The sequence below is a fragment of the Anser anser genome (assembly GCF_964211835.1).
Source record: "Anser anser genome assembly, chromosome: 8".
Lineage (NCBI taxonomy): Eukaryota > Metazoa > Chordata > Aves > Anseriformes > Anatidae > Anser > Anser anser.
The window spans coordinates 29,617,111-29,634,570 of record NC_139728.1 but is presented as its reverse complement, the minus strand read 5'-3'; the positions used below and the strand labels follow the sequence as shown (position 1 = coordinate 29,634,570).

General features: G+C 41.4%; 2 protein-coding genes across 12 annotated transcripts in view; one reads left to right on the top strand and one right to left on the bottom strand.

Moving 5' to 3' along the window:
- Positions 1-17,460, top strand: part of DOCK7 (dedicator of cytokinesis 7) — a 99,358-nt gene that overhangs the window by 37,005 nt on the left and 44,893 nt on the right. For all 11 annotated transcript variants that reach the window (XM_083846070.1, XM_083846078.1, XM_083846077.1 and 8 more), the window contains exons 13-14: positions 159-252; positions 1,872-2,034. In XM_083846070.1, the coding sequence (XP_083702196.1) occupies positions 159-252; positions 1,872-2,034 (257 nt within the window). The remainder of the gene's footprint in view (positions 1-158; positions 253-1,871; positions 2,035-17,460) is intronic.
- ANGPTL3 (angiopoietin like 3) lies at positions 2,760-17,420 on the bottom strand. The gene is made up of 7 exons (XM_083846108.1): positions 11,868-17,420; positions 10,766-10,876; positions 9,799-9,916; positions 8,955-9,068; positions 7,748-7,843; positions 5,678-5,950; positions 2,760-4,373 (listed from the first exon to the last, which is right to left on the bottom strand). The coding sequence occupies exons 1-7, from the start codon at positions 12,477-12,479 to the stop codon at positions 4,192-4,194; spliced, it is 1,506 nt and encodes a 501-aa protein (XP_083702234.1). The 5' UTR covers positions 12,480-17,420; the 3' UTR covers positions 2,760-4,191.

Below are 17,460 nucleotides of genomic sequence, written 5' to 3'. Positions count from 1 at the left end.
GGAGAAATTAACTGTAATTTAGCACGTTAATGTTAACACCTTGTTCTGGGAAGGTACATTTTGATGTCAGAGGAGACTACAGTATCAGATGGTTTATTCATGCTCTTGCAGTCCTCAAGGATTGTGTAGATAATCATTTTCTTCCTGACACCCAACAGGAGGGTGATCGCCTGAGCGATGAAGATTTGTACAAGTTCCTTGCTGATATGAGACGGCCATCATCAGTATTACGGAGATTGAGACCCATCACAGGTATTGAGCAAGATCTTTCTGGCTTATGCACGTTAAGGTTGTTAAGTTAGTCCTTCCTAATTGCCACCCAATTCTTATAAGCAAGTAGATGAAAGAAAACCTGGGAAGTTGTTGACAGCAATCCTAGAGGTGGCATTTTGGCAGTTTTTTTCACTGATGTTCAAATGCAGCTTTGCCACGCTGAGTAGCATCTGTGAGAAGAGGATACAAACCCCAAAGCAAACCTAGCAGGTGCTGAGGAGCCTCTGTTTCCCTGAGTAAAACGCTACTCTCCAGCTGAGAGGAGGTCTCTTTGCTGGTTATCACTTGGTTAGTAGGAACAGATTTCATCTCCTGTTTGAGAAAGAAAAATAGAAACACCAGCATGCCAGCATTGAAACATCACCAGTCCCTGACCTATGCTATTTCTGACAATATTTACTTAACCTGCTCTTTAAAATCTCCATTGACAGCAATTCTGCTGCTTCCGTAGATTATCTCTCCCAGCACTCCCGTGTCTCTCTGGTGAGATTAGGTATTAAGAAAACTTTCTAAGATTATCTTTCTGAAAAGTAACCAGATTATGGTCTGTCCTGCCCTCAGGGCAGTTATCACAACCTTTCAAATACCTGAATACTGTTACTAGTTCACTTTTACTCATGTCCATTTTGTAGTAGACTAACCACTCAGGGTTTTTTTTCAGCGCTTTGATAAAGTTTGTGATTTTAAAATTGCTTGTGGTTTAGTTACTCTGTTCCTGAGCTTCTTTAATCTAACCATGCTTTTCTTCAAGCATGGTGCTCTAAACAGGGTACGCTCTTCCTTCTGAGACCTCCTCTATACCAAGCAAAGCAGAGAAATTTGTCTCCAGTGTCTTACACATGAAACTGCACTAGTATATCCTAGGATGAGTTGTACTCAGTTATCCGTGTGGGTCCCTTCCAGCTAAGGATATTCTGTGATTCTGTAGCGGTTGTAGCTTTCTTCTGGATGTTGGCTTTTTGTCACTGTTGTCAAACAGCACTTTTCTACAGACCTAATCCATACCATTTTTTTTAATATCTATACCTGTATGAGTGGTGTCTCCTTAATGCAAGCCCTTCACTCTTATATTGAGTTTCACCTTCATCATTTGATGCCATTTCTCCGCTTCTTCTGTCCTCCAAATTTTCACAGTCATTCCAACCTCAGTGATATCCACCAATAATGCGTACTGTCAGCTGACTTGCTAAGGAAAATATTCAAAAATCTTGTTGCAGATCAGGTTTCAGCAACTTCTGATATATCCTTTTGGTTTGATAGGCAAGATTCCTGATGAGATTTTGAATATTGTTTTTAGTGCTAGTTGGGTTAGTAGCATTAGAGACTGTATTTCCCCAACCTGCCTATGAGAACAGCATTTGAGATTAAAGATACCTCTTTTCTGCTGGTTGTTACTAGCTGGTACTCTGATCATCCTAGATATCAGTTTCGTTCACTATTACTTGTATTTAAAAAATCCATATTGGCTGTAATTTATCACTTGTTTATTTATGAAATTAATATATGGGATATTAACCTAAAGAAAGAAAGCATGAACAAGCTTTATTGATGTATATTTAATTTATATTTATTATAATTACACCATTTTCTTCTTACAGCTCAATTAAAGATAGACATATCTCCAGCTCCAGAGAATCCCCATTACTGTCTAACTCCAGAGTTGCTGCAAGTCAAACTTTACCCAGACAGCAGAGTTAGACCTACAAGAGAAATCCTGGAGTTTCCTGCCAGGGATGTCTACGTTCCAAATACCACGTACAGGTTAGTTTTGAAATACATCTCACATTTCAGAGCCTGAGATTGGCAGGTCCAAAAATTCGTATCTTATCATCTGGTTTGTTGCAAAACTTGCTGCATCAGTAGATCTGCTGTGCCAGAGAGACAGAAAGGGTCCAGACTGACATAGCAGAAAATTCACAGTTGTCTAGGGATGAACACGGTTGTGTAAAACTTGGCTATGAACAGGGACATGAGAGAGGTTTCTCTGTCTTGCAAAGTTCAAAGTGGAATTTAGTTGAATTCTCTTCGAATTTGCCTAGGTTTTAATTTTTTTCTGTGTGCTAAAACCAGCATTCTCTTACCAGTTTTACTGCTTTCTGGCACTTTAAGTGGCTTATTTTTGTCTTTACAATGGGGGATAAAAATGTAGAAAATGCGTAATCCCATTCATATTTACATTTTGATTTAAAGGAAATTTCCTTGTTTACAATGCTTTAAAAAAATACGAAGATCTAGAAGAATATTTTTTTAAGCATTTCAGAAAACAACAACCTTTCTATAACTAAGTGTAGGTAGGGAGTAGATTTCTTTTTATTACTTTTCCTCTATTAATTTAAAGTTTTTTCGCAGTATCATTGAAGATAATACACTTCTGAATGTCATTGCCTTCATCTTCAGTTGAGTAATTTCACCAACTTACAAAATCAGTTACTTCTTATCATAAAAACTGGATAAATACAGACCAGATTCTTAGAAAACAAAGCTTACAAGAAAGAGTTTATTCAAGTTCCACATCTCATGTCTTTTCAGAAGATTTATTTATTTATTTGTGGTAGAGGTTAGACAGGGAATTAAGCAGCACAAAATACATCAGTACAAATAAGCAGCACTATGTATTCTCTTCTTTGTGATAAATCCATAAGAAGTAACAGTATTTTTTGCAGTTTCTTTGTGATTAGCACATTCTATTCATAGTTGTTTCACTCTGACAAATTACAAGTTAAGACCACTTTTGTATGGTTGCAAATGTGGAGATAAAAAATCTGTACTGTACAAGGGTTATATAAAATACACAAGTCAATATGACTCAATATAACTGCAGAATTGGTGTCTCTGTCAACAAACACTTCTGCAGCAAGGCACCTGCAAGCATGTCAACAGTCCTACTGCCTCGGAGGCTGCCTTCTGCAGCTGAAGTTAACCAAATGTGAATGTGTCCTCAAGAGCAGGACCAGCACTGTCACATGGGTTTTGCCTATGGGGTTCGTTGGATGGCACCATTGCCTCCATTGGAGTTGCCCCCAGGCACAGGTTACTCAGCTGGTCTCTATTTGAAAGGTGTTTGGTCATGTGCTCACTTGGTCTTTCATTTCATTTCTCAGTGAGCTATACTAAAAGGTCACAAAGGGATGGGACTAAATCCATTCCAGATGAGAAGAAACCATCTCTTACTCATTTCAGAAAGCTTTGAAGCTTAGCCCTTAAGTTTCAGTTTGTAAACATGGTTCTTAAGCTATTCTTTGAAGTGTGATATGTGAAAGATTAGGTCTGTGCTCCAGCTTACTTGATGTGTGTGTACACATCCACAGCTGTGTGAGTACAGTGCTTCAGCATAGATCAGCCTGACCTACACCACTGAAAGTTTGTTTGGAAATACGCAAGTCCCTAAAATGGGGAGTTACTCATCTTTTGTTTGCCCACAGAAACATTCCACAACAATAACATGAACCAAACAACAAATCAGTCACTTTATGAAACAGAATTTCTTCTTTTTCCTACAAATTAACACCTAAATGTCTTCTGTAGCATTTTGCCAGCCCTTTATATTTGCTGAAGCACTTTTCCTGTTCCCTCCTACACAACCCAGAGACAAATGCAACAGCCTGAAAACCCTTTTCCCCAAGCAATATTATCTAATACGTGAACAGGCAGCCGATTCCTGGGCATTAGGGTTTGATCCTGGGGAGGTAAAACTCTACTTAATTTATAGCAGGTTGACATTTGGGCTAGGGTGAAGGAGAATACTCACCAAACATATGGTAGGACCATCACATATGCCTCAGGGTTTATGTCATTGGAGAATACACCATACAGTGTATGGATTTGGATATGCACCTGTTACTAAACATAACATGAATTTCTCTGATGTAGCAGTGTTCGGTGTATATGTTCTGACTTCACGTGCGTCAGGTTAAGCATTCAGTCAAAGCTCTTTAGATCTGTCGGGTGTATCATTATTTTGGTTGACTTGAGCAAGTAGTATCTTCCTTTCTTAGGCTTCCAGTATAAGCCTTTTCTTCTGTCTAGTCTTCCTTTTGACCTTGGAGCGACGTATTTCCCATTAAGATTGGTTTCCTCGCATTCACTGTGCCACCAGCCTCCTAAGGAAAAAGATTGTAATGTCAGTTGTACCCTATTTGCAACACAAATCTCTTTTAGGCCATTTCCGGCAAAAGTGACAATCACCCACTATACCCAAATGAAATGTTGCTTGCACATAAACCCACTTACACTTGCCACTTGAAGGCCACCACAGAAATGTTGTGCTACCTGTTACTGTCAGTTTCACATAAAAGTGGTGCTGCACAGAAAACGGCATGCACAAATGCTGCCACTGAATTGGGACACTTGGGAGGTTACCTCCACACTTTCACGTTTCCTGAGACCCTGCCAAACAGACTTCCTGATTTCCTGATGCTTTTCTCAAGTAGAAACAGGTAAATCTCTGCATCTGGAGGCTGAAGAGCCTTTTTTAAACAGTTAATTTTTTTTTATTGGCCATGTCCTTAACCACGAGCTTGAATTGTAAGCTCAGTTCTGCTGGCAAAGGCCTGGCCATGACTATTGTGCTAAATATGAAAGTCTAGCACTTTGGAAGTCATTGCCCATCTGCTTTGTGGTCATTAGAGCTGTGTAACATGCTCAGCATTGTTTCAGACATAGCAGTATTCAAGCTGAGAATGACATGTACAAAATGTTTGCTGCACTAAGTAGGTGCCTGGCGGGCAGTTCTGTATCCTGTAGTTTAATGATTAATTGCTTTTTGCATTGTTTGCTTTTTGCTATAAAGTGGCAAAACATAAAAGCTTCATTAAAATCAAAGAATGTAGGAACCCTTTAATCACATTATCATTAAGGAGAAATGTCCTCAGCCTCGCTTCTTTCTTCCTCTTTTAAGAGTGATTGTAGCATATACTGTTGACAAACAGCTAAAATCTGTCTTTGAATGGAAACTCACCATCATTCTGAACTTTTGGCTTGTAGTCAAAATGGAGCCAAGAGTCAGTTTTTCTTCTCTTTTTTTTGCAAGAGGGGATGAAACAATCCAACCTAGGCTGCCCTACCGGAGCAGGCCTCGGAGGAGGACCTGCCCTTTACTTTAGAGCTCAGAATCTCTGCCCAAGAGTTTGTTTCAGCTGATGCTGCTAGTTCTGTTTCTAATGCTGGTCATTTACACAGCCTCACCATGCTTTAGTTTTGCCTTCTATAAAACAGAAAGATGATGCCTCGTTGTAGGACTCAACAAAAAACATCTGTTCTTTCCTGCAACGACAAAGATGCTGCTACCCTCCCTTTATGTTTCTAAAGTCAAGCAAATACCGGTAACCACCCACTAAAGCATGCTACCATCCTTCACTTAACAAGGAGAGGGCCATTTCAGCGTAGCCGGCCGGCATACTGATACCTAGATAGTTTTCTGGGCAGTTGAAGTTGTTTATTACGGCCATGTCATGGTCTGCAGTTGAGAACCGCAGCTCTGTCTGCTCCGGCAGCGCGTTGGGGATGCTCCCAGAGATCCGTGAAAGCTGAAGCGTGTAGTCTGTCTCTGGGCCTTTCAGGTCGAATGCGTACTCGATGTAACGTTTATTATCTTTCCAGTCCTGCAGCTCGATCCGTAAGATGTAGTCCCCTTGTTGAGTAATGGAATAGGTCTTGTTCAGGCCTAGCCAGAATTCCTCTGCAAAGTCATAGTAAATAGATAACGTGAACATGGAGCCTTTAAAGAAACATTTATCATGTTTTTCAAATATCTAACCCATACCTCAGGTAACTCATTCACCTTTAAAATATCATCATTTGAAAACGTGTATTTAAGTAAGCAGTGCAATGTGAGAATCAAGAGATGCCAGAGGTGAGGATTTGGGGACAGAAGTTACCAGGCAGAGAGTTAGTGGGGAAAGGTGCTAAACTTTCCCTAAAAACCCACATCGCTCCCCCTGCTATTGAATTTGTTTTTACAGATAACCTGTGGTTGGTATATGTGAAAATATAGTATTTAAAAGGATTTATTCATTGCTTTAATTAAATCAATAATATGAGCCTTGGGAACTGTTGATCTTTTCAGAGGTCTCCTGCTACATTCTTTTTGTTTACCTCTTCTTAATTGCACACTAGTGATCAATAAAAGCTAGAGATATAAATGAACTGGAGCTTCTCCCACCTCTTGTGAAACTCTGGGTGGGAGCTCAAGACATTTAAAACACGCATGATTGGAACCGTGTGACAAATGAAGCAAATGACATACATAAAACCTAATTGCAATCGTTGTTTTTTAACAAAAGAACTGCAAAACTAACCTGAGGTTTCGATCCCCTTGTATACAGAGTGAATTTAACCTGAGCATTTTTCTTTTGCTATAATTCTTGATTAATTGCTTCATAAATTATACTCATTAAGTAACTCATTATCAGAGCCACTGGTGTCAGAGCACGATAGGTGATTGCCCCATGTAGAAATAGTACAGCTGAATCTGAATGCCACACGTGCAGGTGGCATATAAAGTAATAGAGGACAAGAGGAGTCAAACACCCCCACAATTTACAGGTGTGGAACAGTAGCCTGGTGTTTTCTCACCTTAGAGCATGCAGCACCGAACCAACCAGTACGTAGCTGAGCATAATGCCATCCTCTGCAAACTCTATCTGACACTGAAAAGATGTGGCCTCATGTTGGTTTAATATATGGGAATTGGAGGCCAATAAAGGGGCAACCACAACATTCAATACGATCAAACGAACTATGTGGGTAAAAGTCAACCTCAGTTGTGAGCTACTGTCCTAAAATGGTGAAATTTTAATCTCTGCTGTGCCTAGAAAGTCAAAATACTTTCTAAACTAAAGTGGACTCATTTCACTGTAAGAGAAAAACAAGGAAAATGCTCTGAGTAGGGAGGCTGGTAGGCAGCTCTTGGTGATAGAAACTTCTTTGGGGTTGATGATTAACAGGTAAATGTGGGTGTTGCCTCAGCCTGGCCAGCCAGGTGAGGACATTGGCCACCACGTGGGGAGCTGGAGGTGGTTGTGTAAGGGAGCACCCGCAGCTGCAGGCGCTGTTGGAGGAAAAAAAGAGAAAAAAAAAAAAGACAAATTAGGTGGTGGTTCTAAGGGAAACGTGGTTGCAGAAAGGCTGAGAGAAAGTAGTGAAAGCACCTTGGTGAGATACTGTGTTTGTGTAGCTTCAAAGCATTGTGGGGTACTTCTGTAAATAATCAAATCTCAATAGCTAAAATAGCATTCAGAACGCTCTGATTCAGACATGATTCAGCAAAAGTTTCTAGACATGTTTGAAAATGTGTCTTGGAGAATTTTACTAAATTAAACTTTCTGGCAAGCACTTTCTGGCATTCCACTAATGAGGCAAGCTGCTTAGATTTGTCTGTAGGTTATGTCTGCTCTCATGTGAACACCCTTCTGAGAAAATTCAGCTTCTCAAATCAATTTAGACAAAGCAAAGAAAGCAAAAGAAGCATTTTTACCATTGAGATCACCAAAACCCTTTGCATAGGCATCCCAGGTTTGGTTGAAATCTAGTGATCCGTCCACTCGGTTCTGGATTACGGTCCAGGAAGTGCCTGCAAATGCAAAGAGGAAATAAGTCACAAACCTGGCTTAAGTATTTAAAGTACTGGGGAGAAAATTCAGCATAACAGTCCACCAGCCCCTGACACACAGACGGTGCTGCTGTGGCTGCCCTTCTGCTGCCTGCCTTTAGCTGGTGGTGTTTGACTGCTGGGAGCACAACTCCAGACAAGGTTTGAAGTGTTGGAGGCCACGGCTGGCTAGGACGGCTGAGATCCTGCTCCTGACCAGGTCATGACAACCTTGTTTAACAAATTTCAACAAATGTAAGCAAAGGGTTTTGCACAGGGCAAGCCCACGCCGCTCTGTGTACACATCCAAACGTATCCCATCGCCCTGTCACGTTTGCAGCAGCGTGTTCCCAGCCAGCTGCGGCGAGGAGCTGTACGGGGAAGCTGGAGAGGACGGAGCAGCACTGCAGGGTGCCAAAACGGGGGAACAGTCAGCTGGCCAAACTACGTGTGGCCTCTGGGCAGCGGCAAAGGAAACAGCCAAATGGGTTTCTTACAAAGATAGAGCATGGGTAGGTGCTGTGCATTTGGCCTGTGGCGATTCTGGGTGCGTCTGGTCTGTAGCTGCAGCCTCACCCAAACACGATGCAGGAATCCTGTCTCCAGGACTCACCTCTTTGGGTTAGTTTGCTGTATCTCAGTCATAAGCACCAATCCGCGCTGTCAAACAAAATTTTGCTAAGGTGTTTACTGTTTGCTCTAATTAGGAAATGTTACATCATGGTTGCAATGTAGTGGCGTTCATAATCGCCATTTTAATTCTTTTAACTAAAGGGGCTGGACGTTTTTAATATCAATACGCTTAATATTAATTGCATACATATTAATAAGAATATTAATAGTATGAATATATGTAATAAATATCACATGACTGAAAGTACTTTCCTCAGTATAAGCAGCAGGTAACTTAAAAAAGGCAGTGTTGTGGGGACTTTAGGAGAAAGGAAAGTGCTCAAAGCACATACAGAACAGTAAGAGAAGAGGATACACATGACATGATAAGTGCTTGTGTACTTTGGGATGAGACATGGCTTTTTGGCTTATAAGAAACTACTTATGTGAAAATTAGACTGTGCTAGCACAGCTGTCTTACCAAATTTTGCTTCACAGTAGACGTCGAAAGCTTCTGAGCCATTGGGCTTAATAGTGTAAGTGCCACTGGTCTGAATGCCGCTGTTGTAGAGAGCAGTGCAGTCAGGAGCAGCACCTAGGAAAGCAAGCACCAGACAATTAGAAACCCTGTTTTGGATGTGGTAAGTTTTAATTCAGCTTTGTGACTTGAATTATTCTATAGATTAGAGCCAACACAAAACCTGGAACAATCTTTTTGGTTATTATCTCAATAAAGGTCATGAAATGGGCAAACTTTTGGGCATGGTAGTACAGCTGTCAAGTTGTATATATATATATATTGGACCACCTACATTTAAGTTTGGCAACGTTTCAGTTCAGATAATTGTGGAAAATGTGTAAGGCTTAAGACTGGGCTTTGGCAAATGGACTTTCCCATCCCTCATAAATTTCCCAATTAATACTGTTCCCGGTGCTGCAGTTCAGAAATGCATCTCAGCTTTAAAGAAAGCTTTACCAGATCCTGAAATGAGCTGAAGTAAGTTAGTTCTCTGTTCATACTCTCTAAGACAGGCATCAGCAAGTGCCAGTGAGAGGATCGCCACAGCACATGTTTACATGGGGTGAATGGAGGCTGAAGATTGAGGCCAGGATTATGGCATTATTGGATGTTGTTTCTGTGTGCCACCCCAGACACACATATACATACAATGTGGCTAAACAGATTATGGCATTTTCCAAAGCAGAAAATCCAGCTCCTTCCAACAGCACTGTATATAACATAAAAGCATTTTGCTTTTGGTCTCTGTCTACTAAAAACTAAAAGCACTGTATTGTATAGTCGCGGTTAAGGCATATGGTCTCACCTTCATATTTGTATGTTACAGCTGTGGAGTTGTGCACAAAAAAGGGGGTGGCCTCTGGTTCTGTGTGCTCCCCAGTGAAGGAATTCTCTGCGAGTTCCTGGAGCTCTATGTGGTTCAGCTGGGAAGAAGTGTAATTACAGACTGTTAATTTCCCAAGGCTCTGAAATTATGAGGTTCATGTATCAAACTGAGCAATGTCACGCAGAGAGTAATTTTTTTATATGAACATAACCCTTTAAAATAGCCAACTTATGACATAAAAATAACTTGAGAACCACACTGGTGGATTTCAAGTGTATGTACGGCAGCTGTTTGACTGCTCAGACAACCCAGGATTCATGAGGTGAGTAAATGACCAGTTCTCACGAGGTACACCTTAATGGGCAAACAGATTTAACTTATTTCCTCAGGTGACATCACTTAGACGAATAATACCGACATCTAAGAGCACAGAACCCACAGTTCTTTTTATAAAAGGCATTTTCCCTTTATAGCCTCCTCTTAGGAATAAATTAAATATGGGCACGTCAGTTATACCCAGCGTTCCGGTTACACATGTTGAGCTGCAGCACATGGCTCCCTGTTGAAGCGAATATTGGGAAAGAAGAAGGAGATAGAAAGTAATGATGCTTAGAAGACCAAGGGAACAAGAATAATAGGATAGATAATAATAATAATAATAAAAAAAAAGAAAAATAGTCAGGAAATAGAGCAGCCTGGTACTGATCGACAGTGCTTTGGAGCTGCATCCTCAGTTGTGTGCTCTAGCCACAGCCCCCAGCCTGGCAGCACAGCAGTCTTTCATCGAAAAAGGTCCCTGTTTGTGGTCAAAATTGCTTATAGCCTCCTCTGCACTCCCAAAATATGAAACAGGGACGGCTGACCGGAATGAATGGTGGGACATTAACTCCTTCAGCGTTATGAGAGGCAACAGATTCAGAAAAGAGAGATGCGATGGTTACTGTACCTTGTCCTCCAGCTCCATGATTTGGTTGTGCTGTTTGTCGAGCTGTGCGTGCTGGTCCTCCACGATTTTGAGAAGCTGCTTGATGTGGTTGTCCTGCCGCTCCACAAAAGCCTGAGGACAGAGAGGGAGGGAGGGGGGTTGTGGTTAGGGGCAGCAAAAGGCCTTCACAGGGGCACTTCCTCAGTAACTCATCACAGGGGCAGTTCTGAGAGGCACAAACCATTTAACATTGCCTTTTCCACAGGACTTTTTGCTTTTCCTCTAAAGGTGCAAAGTTCTTTGCCTTTGAAATGAACACCCAGCATTTTTTGATCCTTTTTTGAGGCAAACTACTGGCAACTTCATAGACTTCTATTGTTATTTTCCTTCCATTTTCATGTGCAATTACATTCTGTGAAGCTGGTTCTTGATTCAAACTAAATATATGGCGCTGACAAAAAAAGGAATGATGCCCCATGTTTAGGGTATTAGCTTGGGATTTGGAAGATCAGGATTCAGCTTTCTGCTCTGACATGAATAGCCAGTGTTTTCTCCCATGCTTTTACAGAACACAGTTAATTCTTCCTTTTCCATAGGAAACCTTGTACCCACCTACATATTTCCAGGTATTTGCATTAAGTCTATTAACACCTACACAATTCTTTGGTCCTGGATGGTCCCTACAGGCACTACAAATATCCGTCAGTTTAAACTTCCTGCTTCTGTGCTGAGCAGACAGTTCCTAGTGCATTGATTTGTAGTGAGCTGATGATATAAGAAGCTATGGGCTTGGTAATCAGATAATTTTCCTGATTTTTTTTTCCTCATTATAATTACAGATTTTTTTAAAAACATATTTGCAAAAACTGGAAAAGGTACAGAGCCGTATCACTTCATCATTTTCTCACTGATTTCACTGGGGAATTATACTGTAAAATAAACCACTTGTCACATTACAACACTGATTCTTATATGGTTATTGCAGTGATTTATTTCTCAAAATACACAATAGAACTCCGGTGAGGGTGCAGGGAAAAGATGAGCTTCTATTGTATAACTACCAATGATAGCATTACGATTTATTTTGGCTTTGTGTGTCAGGGGTTCTTACAAATTTACTTACTTTGAGTGAAGAAATTTCATTTGTCTCTTGCACTGTAGGCTGGGTAATGGCCAACTTAGTGACTTTGTCCTCCAGTCCCCACACCTTCTCTTGCAGCTGGATTTTGTTTTGTATGAGGTCTTCAATCTTCAGATTCATCTCCTGCGAGAGATTCTTTATCTCTTCGTTGTTGATTTGCAGTCTGGCAGTAGTTTGTCGGAGTAGTTCTTCTTCTTCTTTGATTTCACTGGTTTGCAGTGAGAGCTCATAAAAGGACTTATCAAAAATGTAAAGTTTTTGAAAAATGTCGTTCATCTGCCCCTTTGTCTTATGCACAAAGTCTTTAAGACCGTGCCCAAGCTGGAGGAGTCCGTTGGCTAAGATTCGTACATCATCTAGCATGGCAAATCTTGATTTTGTCTCAGGAGATGCAGCCGAATCAAGGGCAGAAAAGTCTTTCTCAGCTCTAGCTGAGAGAGCGAGTGGGGCAATGAATAGAAAGATAAGAATGGTTTTCATTATTTCTGCTCCTGTTACGCTTTGGTTGTTCAGGATGCAGAGACTTTTCCTAATAGTTTTCACTGTGTGGCTGTTCTGGGTTGAAGAATTTAATCTATATATACTCCTCTTCATTTTAGAAGAGGCAGACCGGCGAGTTGATCATTAAACTGTGTGTATTTGAACGAATGTAACCCCTCTCGAATCTAGGTTGATACCTGGGAAACCTGAGAGCCGGGCACGTTGCTGATTAAGCTGCCTCTGAACTTTTCCATCTGCCAGACATGCTGCTATAAAATGTTAATGATGATGTATGACGTGTTTTCGACACAAGGCTTTTTTAATAGATTAATTGTGGGTCATAATCTTGATAAGGCCTAAATTGCTTCTTGTTTGTGTTGTCTGATTCCTTTTATTCCCTTAGGACTATAAAAGGGTTTACGCTGCTCAAGAGCACTGGATGCTGCTTTTCAGGTTATGCAGCTCTTTGATAAGCTATGGAAGGGCACAATATTCCCAGATGATTCACACAATCTGATTCTCATTTTGTGCCGTGTTCTGATGTAACTCATCGCACCGCAGTGGATTTGCTTGTCAGCTACTTCAGATTAAGTGAGAAAGTGGGAATTAGGTCCAGAGATTGTCTGGATGTGATTCTACTGTCTTAAGGTTTGTGCAGTAATTTACACCATATAAAGCTTATTTTTTAAGAGCTGCTTTCCAGAGGTGGGTGAGATAAATAATACCCTGCTTACATTTCTCACCTTACGATTTCCCTTGCTGTTTAAGATTCACACTGAATAAAACAAGTCTACGGGTACTCTGAAATAAATGTCCAGTTCTGCACTGGGTCTCTGCACGGAAGCATGGATATTTTTCAAGGAGTAGTGCAGTATGAGTGAAAGGTATTTTTCTTTCTGGAATCTCTCATAGCAATCCAAAAATAAGTCCAGGCTTAATATAGTCTGTACTTTGCAGGATTTTCAGGTTTTTGATAGACTCTTCTAGCAATTCCTCATCTGGACTTTTTTTGTTGTTGTTCATGTACATGCATGTGTACAATACAAGGCATCAATAGAAACATTATTTTCAAAATTGTTATCTCATACGATGAATTTCTTGTGTGATGAAGGGTTGATAATATGCAGGTAACCTGCCCCTTCCCCCTTAATAATTAAATAACATGAGTGTATTTTAGATCTCTGAATAATTGGTGAATATTTTGTACCAGCATGATTTGGCTCACTGTACTGTCTGAGCAGCCTTTGCTTCGTTTGAACTGCAGTGTGGTGTTAAGCAGCTCTTCAGATATTTCAGCTGGACAATCCTTTTGCCTAGAAATCCTTTCTGAACTGGAAAGAGACCTGAGATACATACAGACCAGAGCAGAGATAACCTCACGGCCCTCCTAGTTCTGTCCAGTTCTGTACAGCTTGCATTAAGGCAGCCTGGAGGCGTGCACTGTGAAGTGCAGAAAGAGGGGTTCTGGCCAACTCAGTGCCCTGCCAGTTCTCTGCTGGTGCCCTTTGCGAAGCAGGAGCTGAGCCCCCCTGCGTGACGCTGGGCTGCATCTGCTCTCTGCTGGCAGGTGTAGCACGTGGTAGGGAGCAGCTACGTGCTTAATTGCTCATTTGAGAGTGGAAGGCTGTAGGCAACAAGGAATCTGGTTATGGGCTGTCATTAAAGAAACTCGTCAAATCTGTGTTTACCTGGTCCTGATAAAAATCTGTTAGAAAAATTGCTAAAACAATTAGGGTTATTCATTGGGTGGTGATCAGCCTGAAAGGTTTGCATCGAGTCATCATTCTTGCAGCGTTTTCTCATTTGTTAACAGCAATGGAAATACATGAAGAGATGTTTAAATGAGTTAAAAAAGGCAAAAAAAACAAAAACACACGTGCAGGATCTGGTTTGCTCGCATATTGTGCCTATGTGGGAAGTTCTTGGGGATCTTAACAGTTTACCTCTGAAACGCTTGATAGTTTTTGCTTTGAATGGTAGACTGAGATAATGTTTTACCTGATAGCCCTACTTAAACAATTCTAGTGTTTAAAAGGTAGATAAAACATGCTTTCAATGTAGTGGTATTTTCTGTAGGGAAAGTCCTCAGACTGTCACTTGTGTAGATGAAGTTTAGGTAAAGTTATTATCTGGGCCTGACACTGCTCTGTAATAGGGAACAAAGTCCAGCCTTTGGCATCTGACACAGGGAGTTGGGGCTGTAAAACTTGAAGAACTGGCTGCAAAAGTTAGAAAAAAAAATAAAAAAAACTTTATGCAATCCACTTGAAAATACTTGGGGTGGCTTTGGTTTTATGGGGTTTCAAAGAAATTGTGTTCTGTTGCTTTAGCTGTTTATTGTTGTCACACAAAGTGTTTTTGTGTGTACAAAACGGGGATCTTGCTTGTCCCCGAGCGCTGCTCAGATGTGGCACTGCCCCGTGGGAAGGTTTGCTTTGCGAAGGGGAAAGGCAGTCTAAATGCTCTGATGTCAAGCGTTAAAAATTCACGACTGGCTGCTAAGCACATGCGGCCGTAGATGTTTCCGTATTAATGCCAGTGCCAATAAAGTCAGGCAGTGCTAAGTGCTCTTGAAAATGCCACCGTCCAGGTCTTGCGTGTCACAACAGTCACACAGCCCACAAGCAAAGAGGGACTCAGGAAGACAGGGGAAAGAAGACCCTCTGGTATGATGAAACCATAAGGCTTGGGAGCTGTGGAAACTGTAAGGGGGAATCCTGTCCCTGACAGCTGTTAGCCCAGCCAAGAAAAGATGTATTTAATAAACATGGTCCTAAAGATCTTTGATGCACCTGGGTGACCCTCTTTAAGTGGGCTTTAAATGATTTTTATTGTAGGAATAAAGCAAAGAAAAAGGTCTCTGGGATTTACTGAGAAGGAGAATTTTAATAATGGGTAGACATCCCCTTTATGAGTTAGGATCAGCTCTTAATGTTTTAATACATTTATGAAGAAATTTGGAAGATGGCTACAATCACATTATATAAATATTTAGGAGAGTGCCTGGTGCCGTTATTTCCAAGGCTTGGGAAGCCTTTGCACTTCAGCCATTCATTTTCCGGAGGTAAAAGTACTTCCGAGATCTGTTTGAGACAATATAAGCTTTGCATACATTTTGCATGGCATTGTAATAAAGGCTCCAGACACAAGTCCTTGGGTTTAAAGCTTCTGGCTGAAACTTTTATTGGTAGGAAATCTGTGAATACATCAGGAGGTAGCTGTTACTTGGAAGCACAAGGATTAGCGGTCCTTTTATTTTGTCAGTCTATGCCTGGCCTGTTTGTTGGTGCTGCAGTGTTATTTTTGTGGTAGATCCTTCCCCTCACTGTTTCCAGAGGATGGTGTTACACCTCTGGTGTCCTGCAGATGCTACTGAGCTTTGATATTTGTGCATACAAGTAGTGAGATGAGGATTTACAGTGTAATGACTCAAAAGAAAGAGGGTAACAAGGTGAAACTGATTAGGCAGCATCTCAGAGTGGCTGTCAGATGGGGGGATCTTTTTCCCCTCCCTGTATATAACTGCTCAACAAAAGCGTGGTACCTCCAACGGGAACCTCTCTGGAGAGGAGCTACCTGAAGAGGAGCAAGCACCCACCTCCCCCACTGCCTTACAGTGGGATCTGTGCATTTGAATTCCTCTGAGCAACACGAGCTTCTTCCTAATCATGTAGTGCATGATAATCGTCCTCTGAGCCTTCGGGGCCTTGAGAGGCAGCGGAGGGAGGAACAGCCGCTGTGTTTCCTCCAGTGTTTGTTGTTACGAGTGCATCAGAGGCCCTGGCTGACATGTCACGTCAGCTCTAACGTCTGCTTGTAGCTCTCTCATTCTCTTCCAAGGTCGTAGCATTTCTCTCATCGAGCTGTTGAAATGACTCCTTTTCTCCCAGGCCACAGCAGAAGAGCTGGTAGGAGAACTGCAGGCTTGGCTTAGGTTCCTCTCTGCTATCCAGCGTAAATCAATCCCCAGCACAAGACCGTCTTTAATATAGGGTTCCTGTAGCCAGGCTTCCCAAATATATTAAATCCTTCTCTTAAGCACTAATAATACTTAATAAAAGTTTTATGAGCAATGTACATTTTAGAGTAAATTTTCATATCCATTTTCATTTTAAAAAGAACATCAAGGAGCAAATGTATTCATGCCAGAACAAAGTAATTTAGTAGAGCCACAAAAACGGCACAGGCCCCCTCTGAAACAGTAAGAGAGCATTGATTAGGCAAAGCGACCAACGGGGCTGGGATTCAAGAACTTAATTCAGCATGAAGGACTTGAAAGGGAATAAATTTCCCATGTGCCAGCTAAGCATATTCCTCTGCCTGGAGGGGTGAAGAAGTCTGGCTCCATAACACGGCCCCATGTAGCCTGACGGAGCTCTGCGTCCATGCTGCCCTTGAGGAGGTTCCTTCTCAGGCCCTTCGAGCTGGCCTTAGGCCCAGCTTTAGGTGGTGGCGGCAGAGAGGGGGGCACCCAGGGGTATCAGGGAGCAAATGGAGTTGAGAATGTCAGAACCAAGTCCTTGGATGGGATTAATTTGCCAAAACCCTGACATCTCAGCTGGCAATTTTGGTTGATCCCCGTCTTTCACCGAGTGGGTACTGGGGTGTGGAATTGGAGACACCATCTCCTCTGAGGCATTGCAGAGATTGCCTTTCTGTTAAAATACAAGAATACAGACGTCCATTTAGTTCAGTCCATTGTCACAGGAGAGGTGTAACCTGAATTTATCATGATGAAAGGAAATTAAAAAAACAAGAAGGTCACAACAAAGAAGGTATTCAGCAGAAACCAGCCACTCTCCTGAGATGTTTTCTCTCCACTTGAACTTGCTAAATAGTGTAATCACTTGAAAATTTTTGATATATTTTTCAAGCATCTTTACAAACAGGAACCATTCCAAAATATCACGTAATTTAAGACTTTTGATGTCTAAAAGAAGAGGTCATTATCAAGTCACTTGTGTGTGTGTGCACTTGTGTTCAAGAGAAACCACCGACTAATGGAAAATTACAAACCCTTCACTTTGATTCTGTTTCTTTAGGGGGTTAAATAATAGCATTAATAATGGTGTAAACCCTGTCATTCTCACAGAGA

Coding starts and splice junctions, on each gene's coding strand:
- ANGPTL3 (XM_083846108.1), bottom strand. CDS start 12,479: ATGAAGAGGAGTATATATAGATTAAATTCTTCAACCCAGAACAGCCAC. Junction 9,069..9,798: donor TGTAACATACAAATATGAAG/GTGAGACCATAT, acceptor TTGCTTTCCTAG/GTGCTGCTCCTGACTGCACT. Junction 4,374..5,677: donor CTGCCCAGAAAACTATCTAG/GTATCAGTATGC, acceptor CTTTTTCCTTAG/GAGGCTGGTGGCACAGTGAA.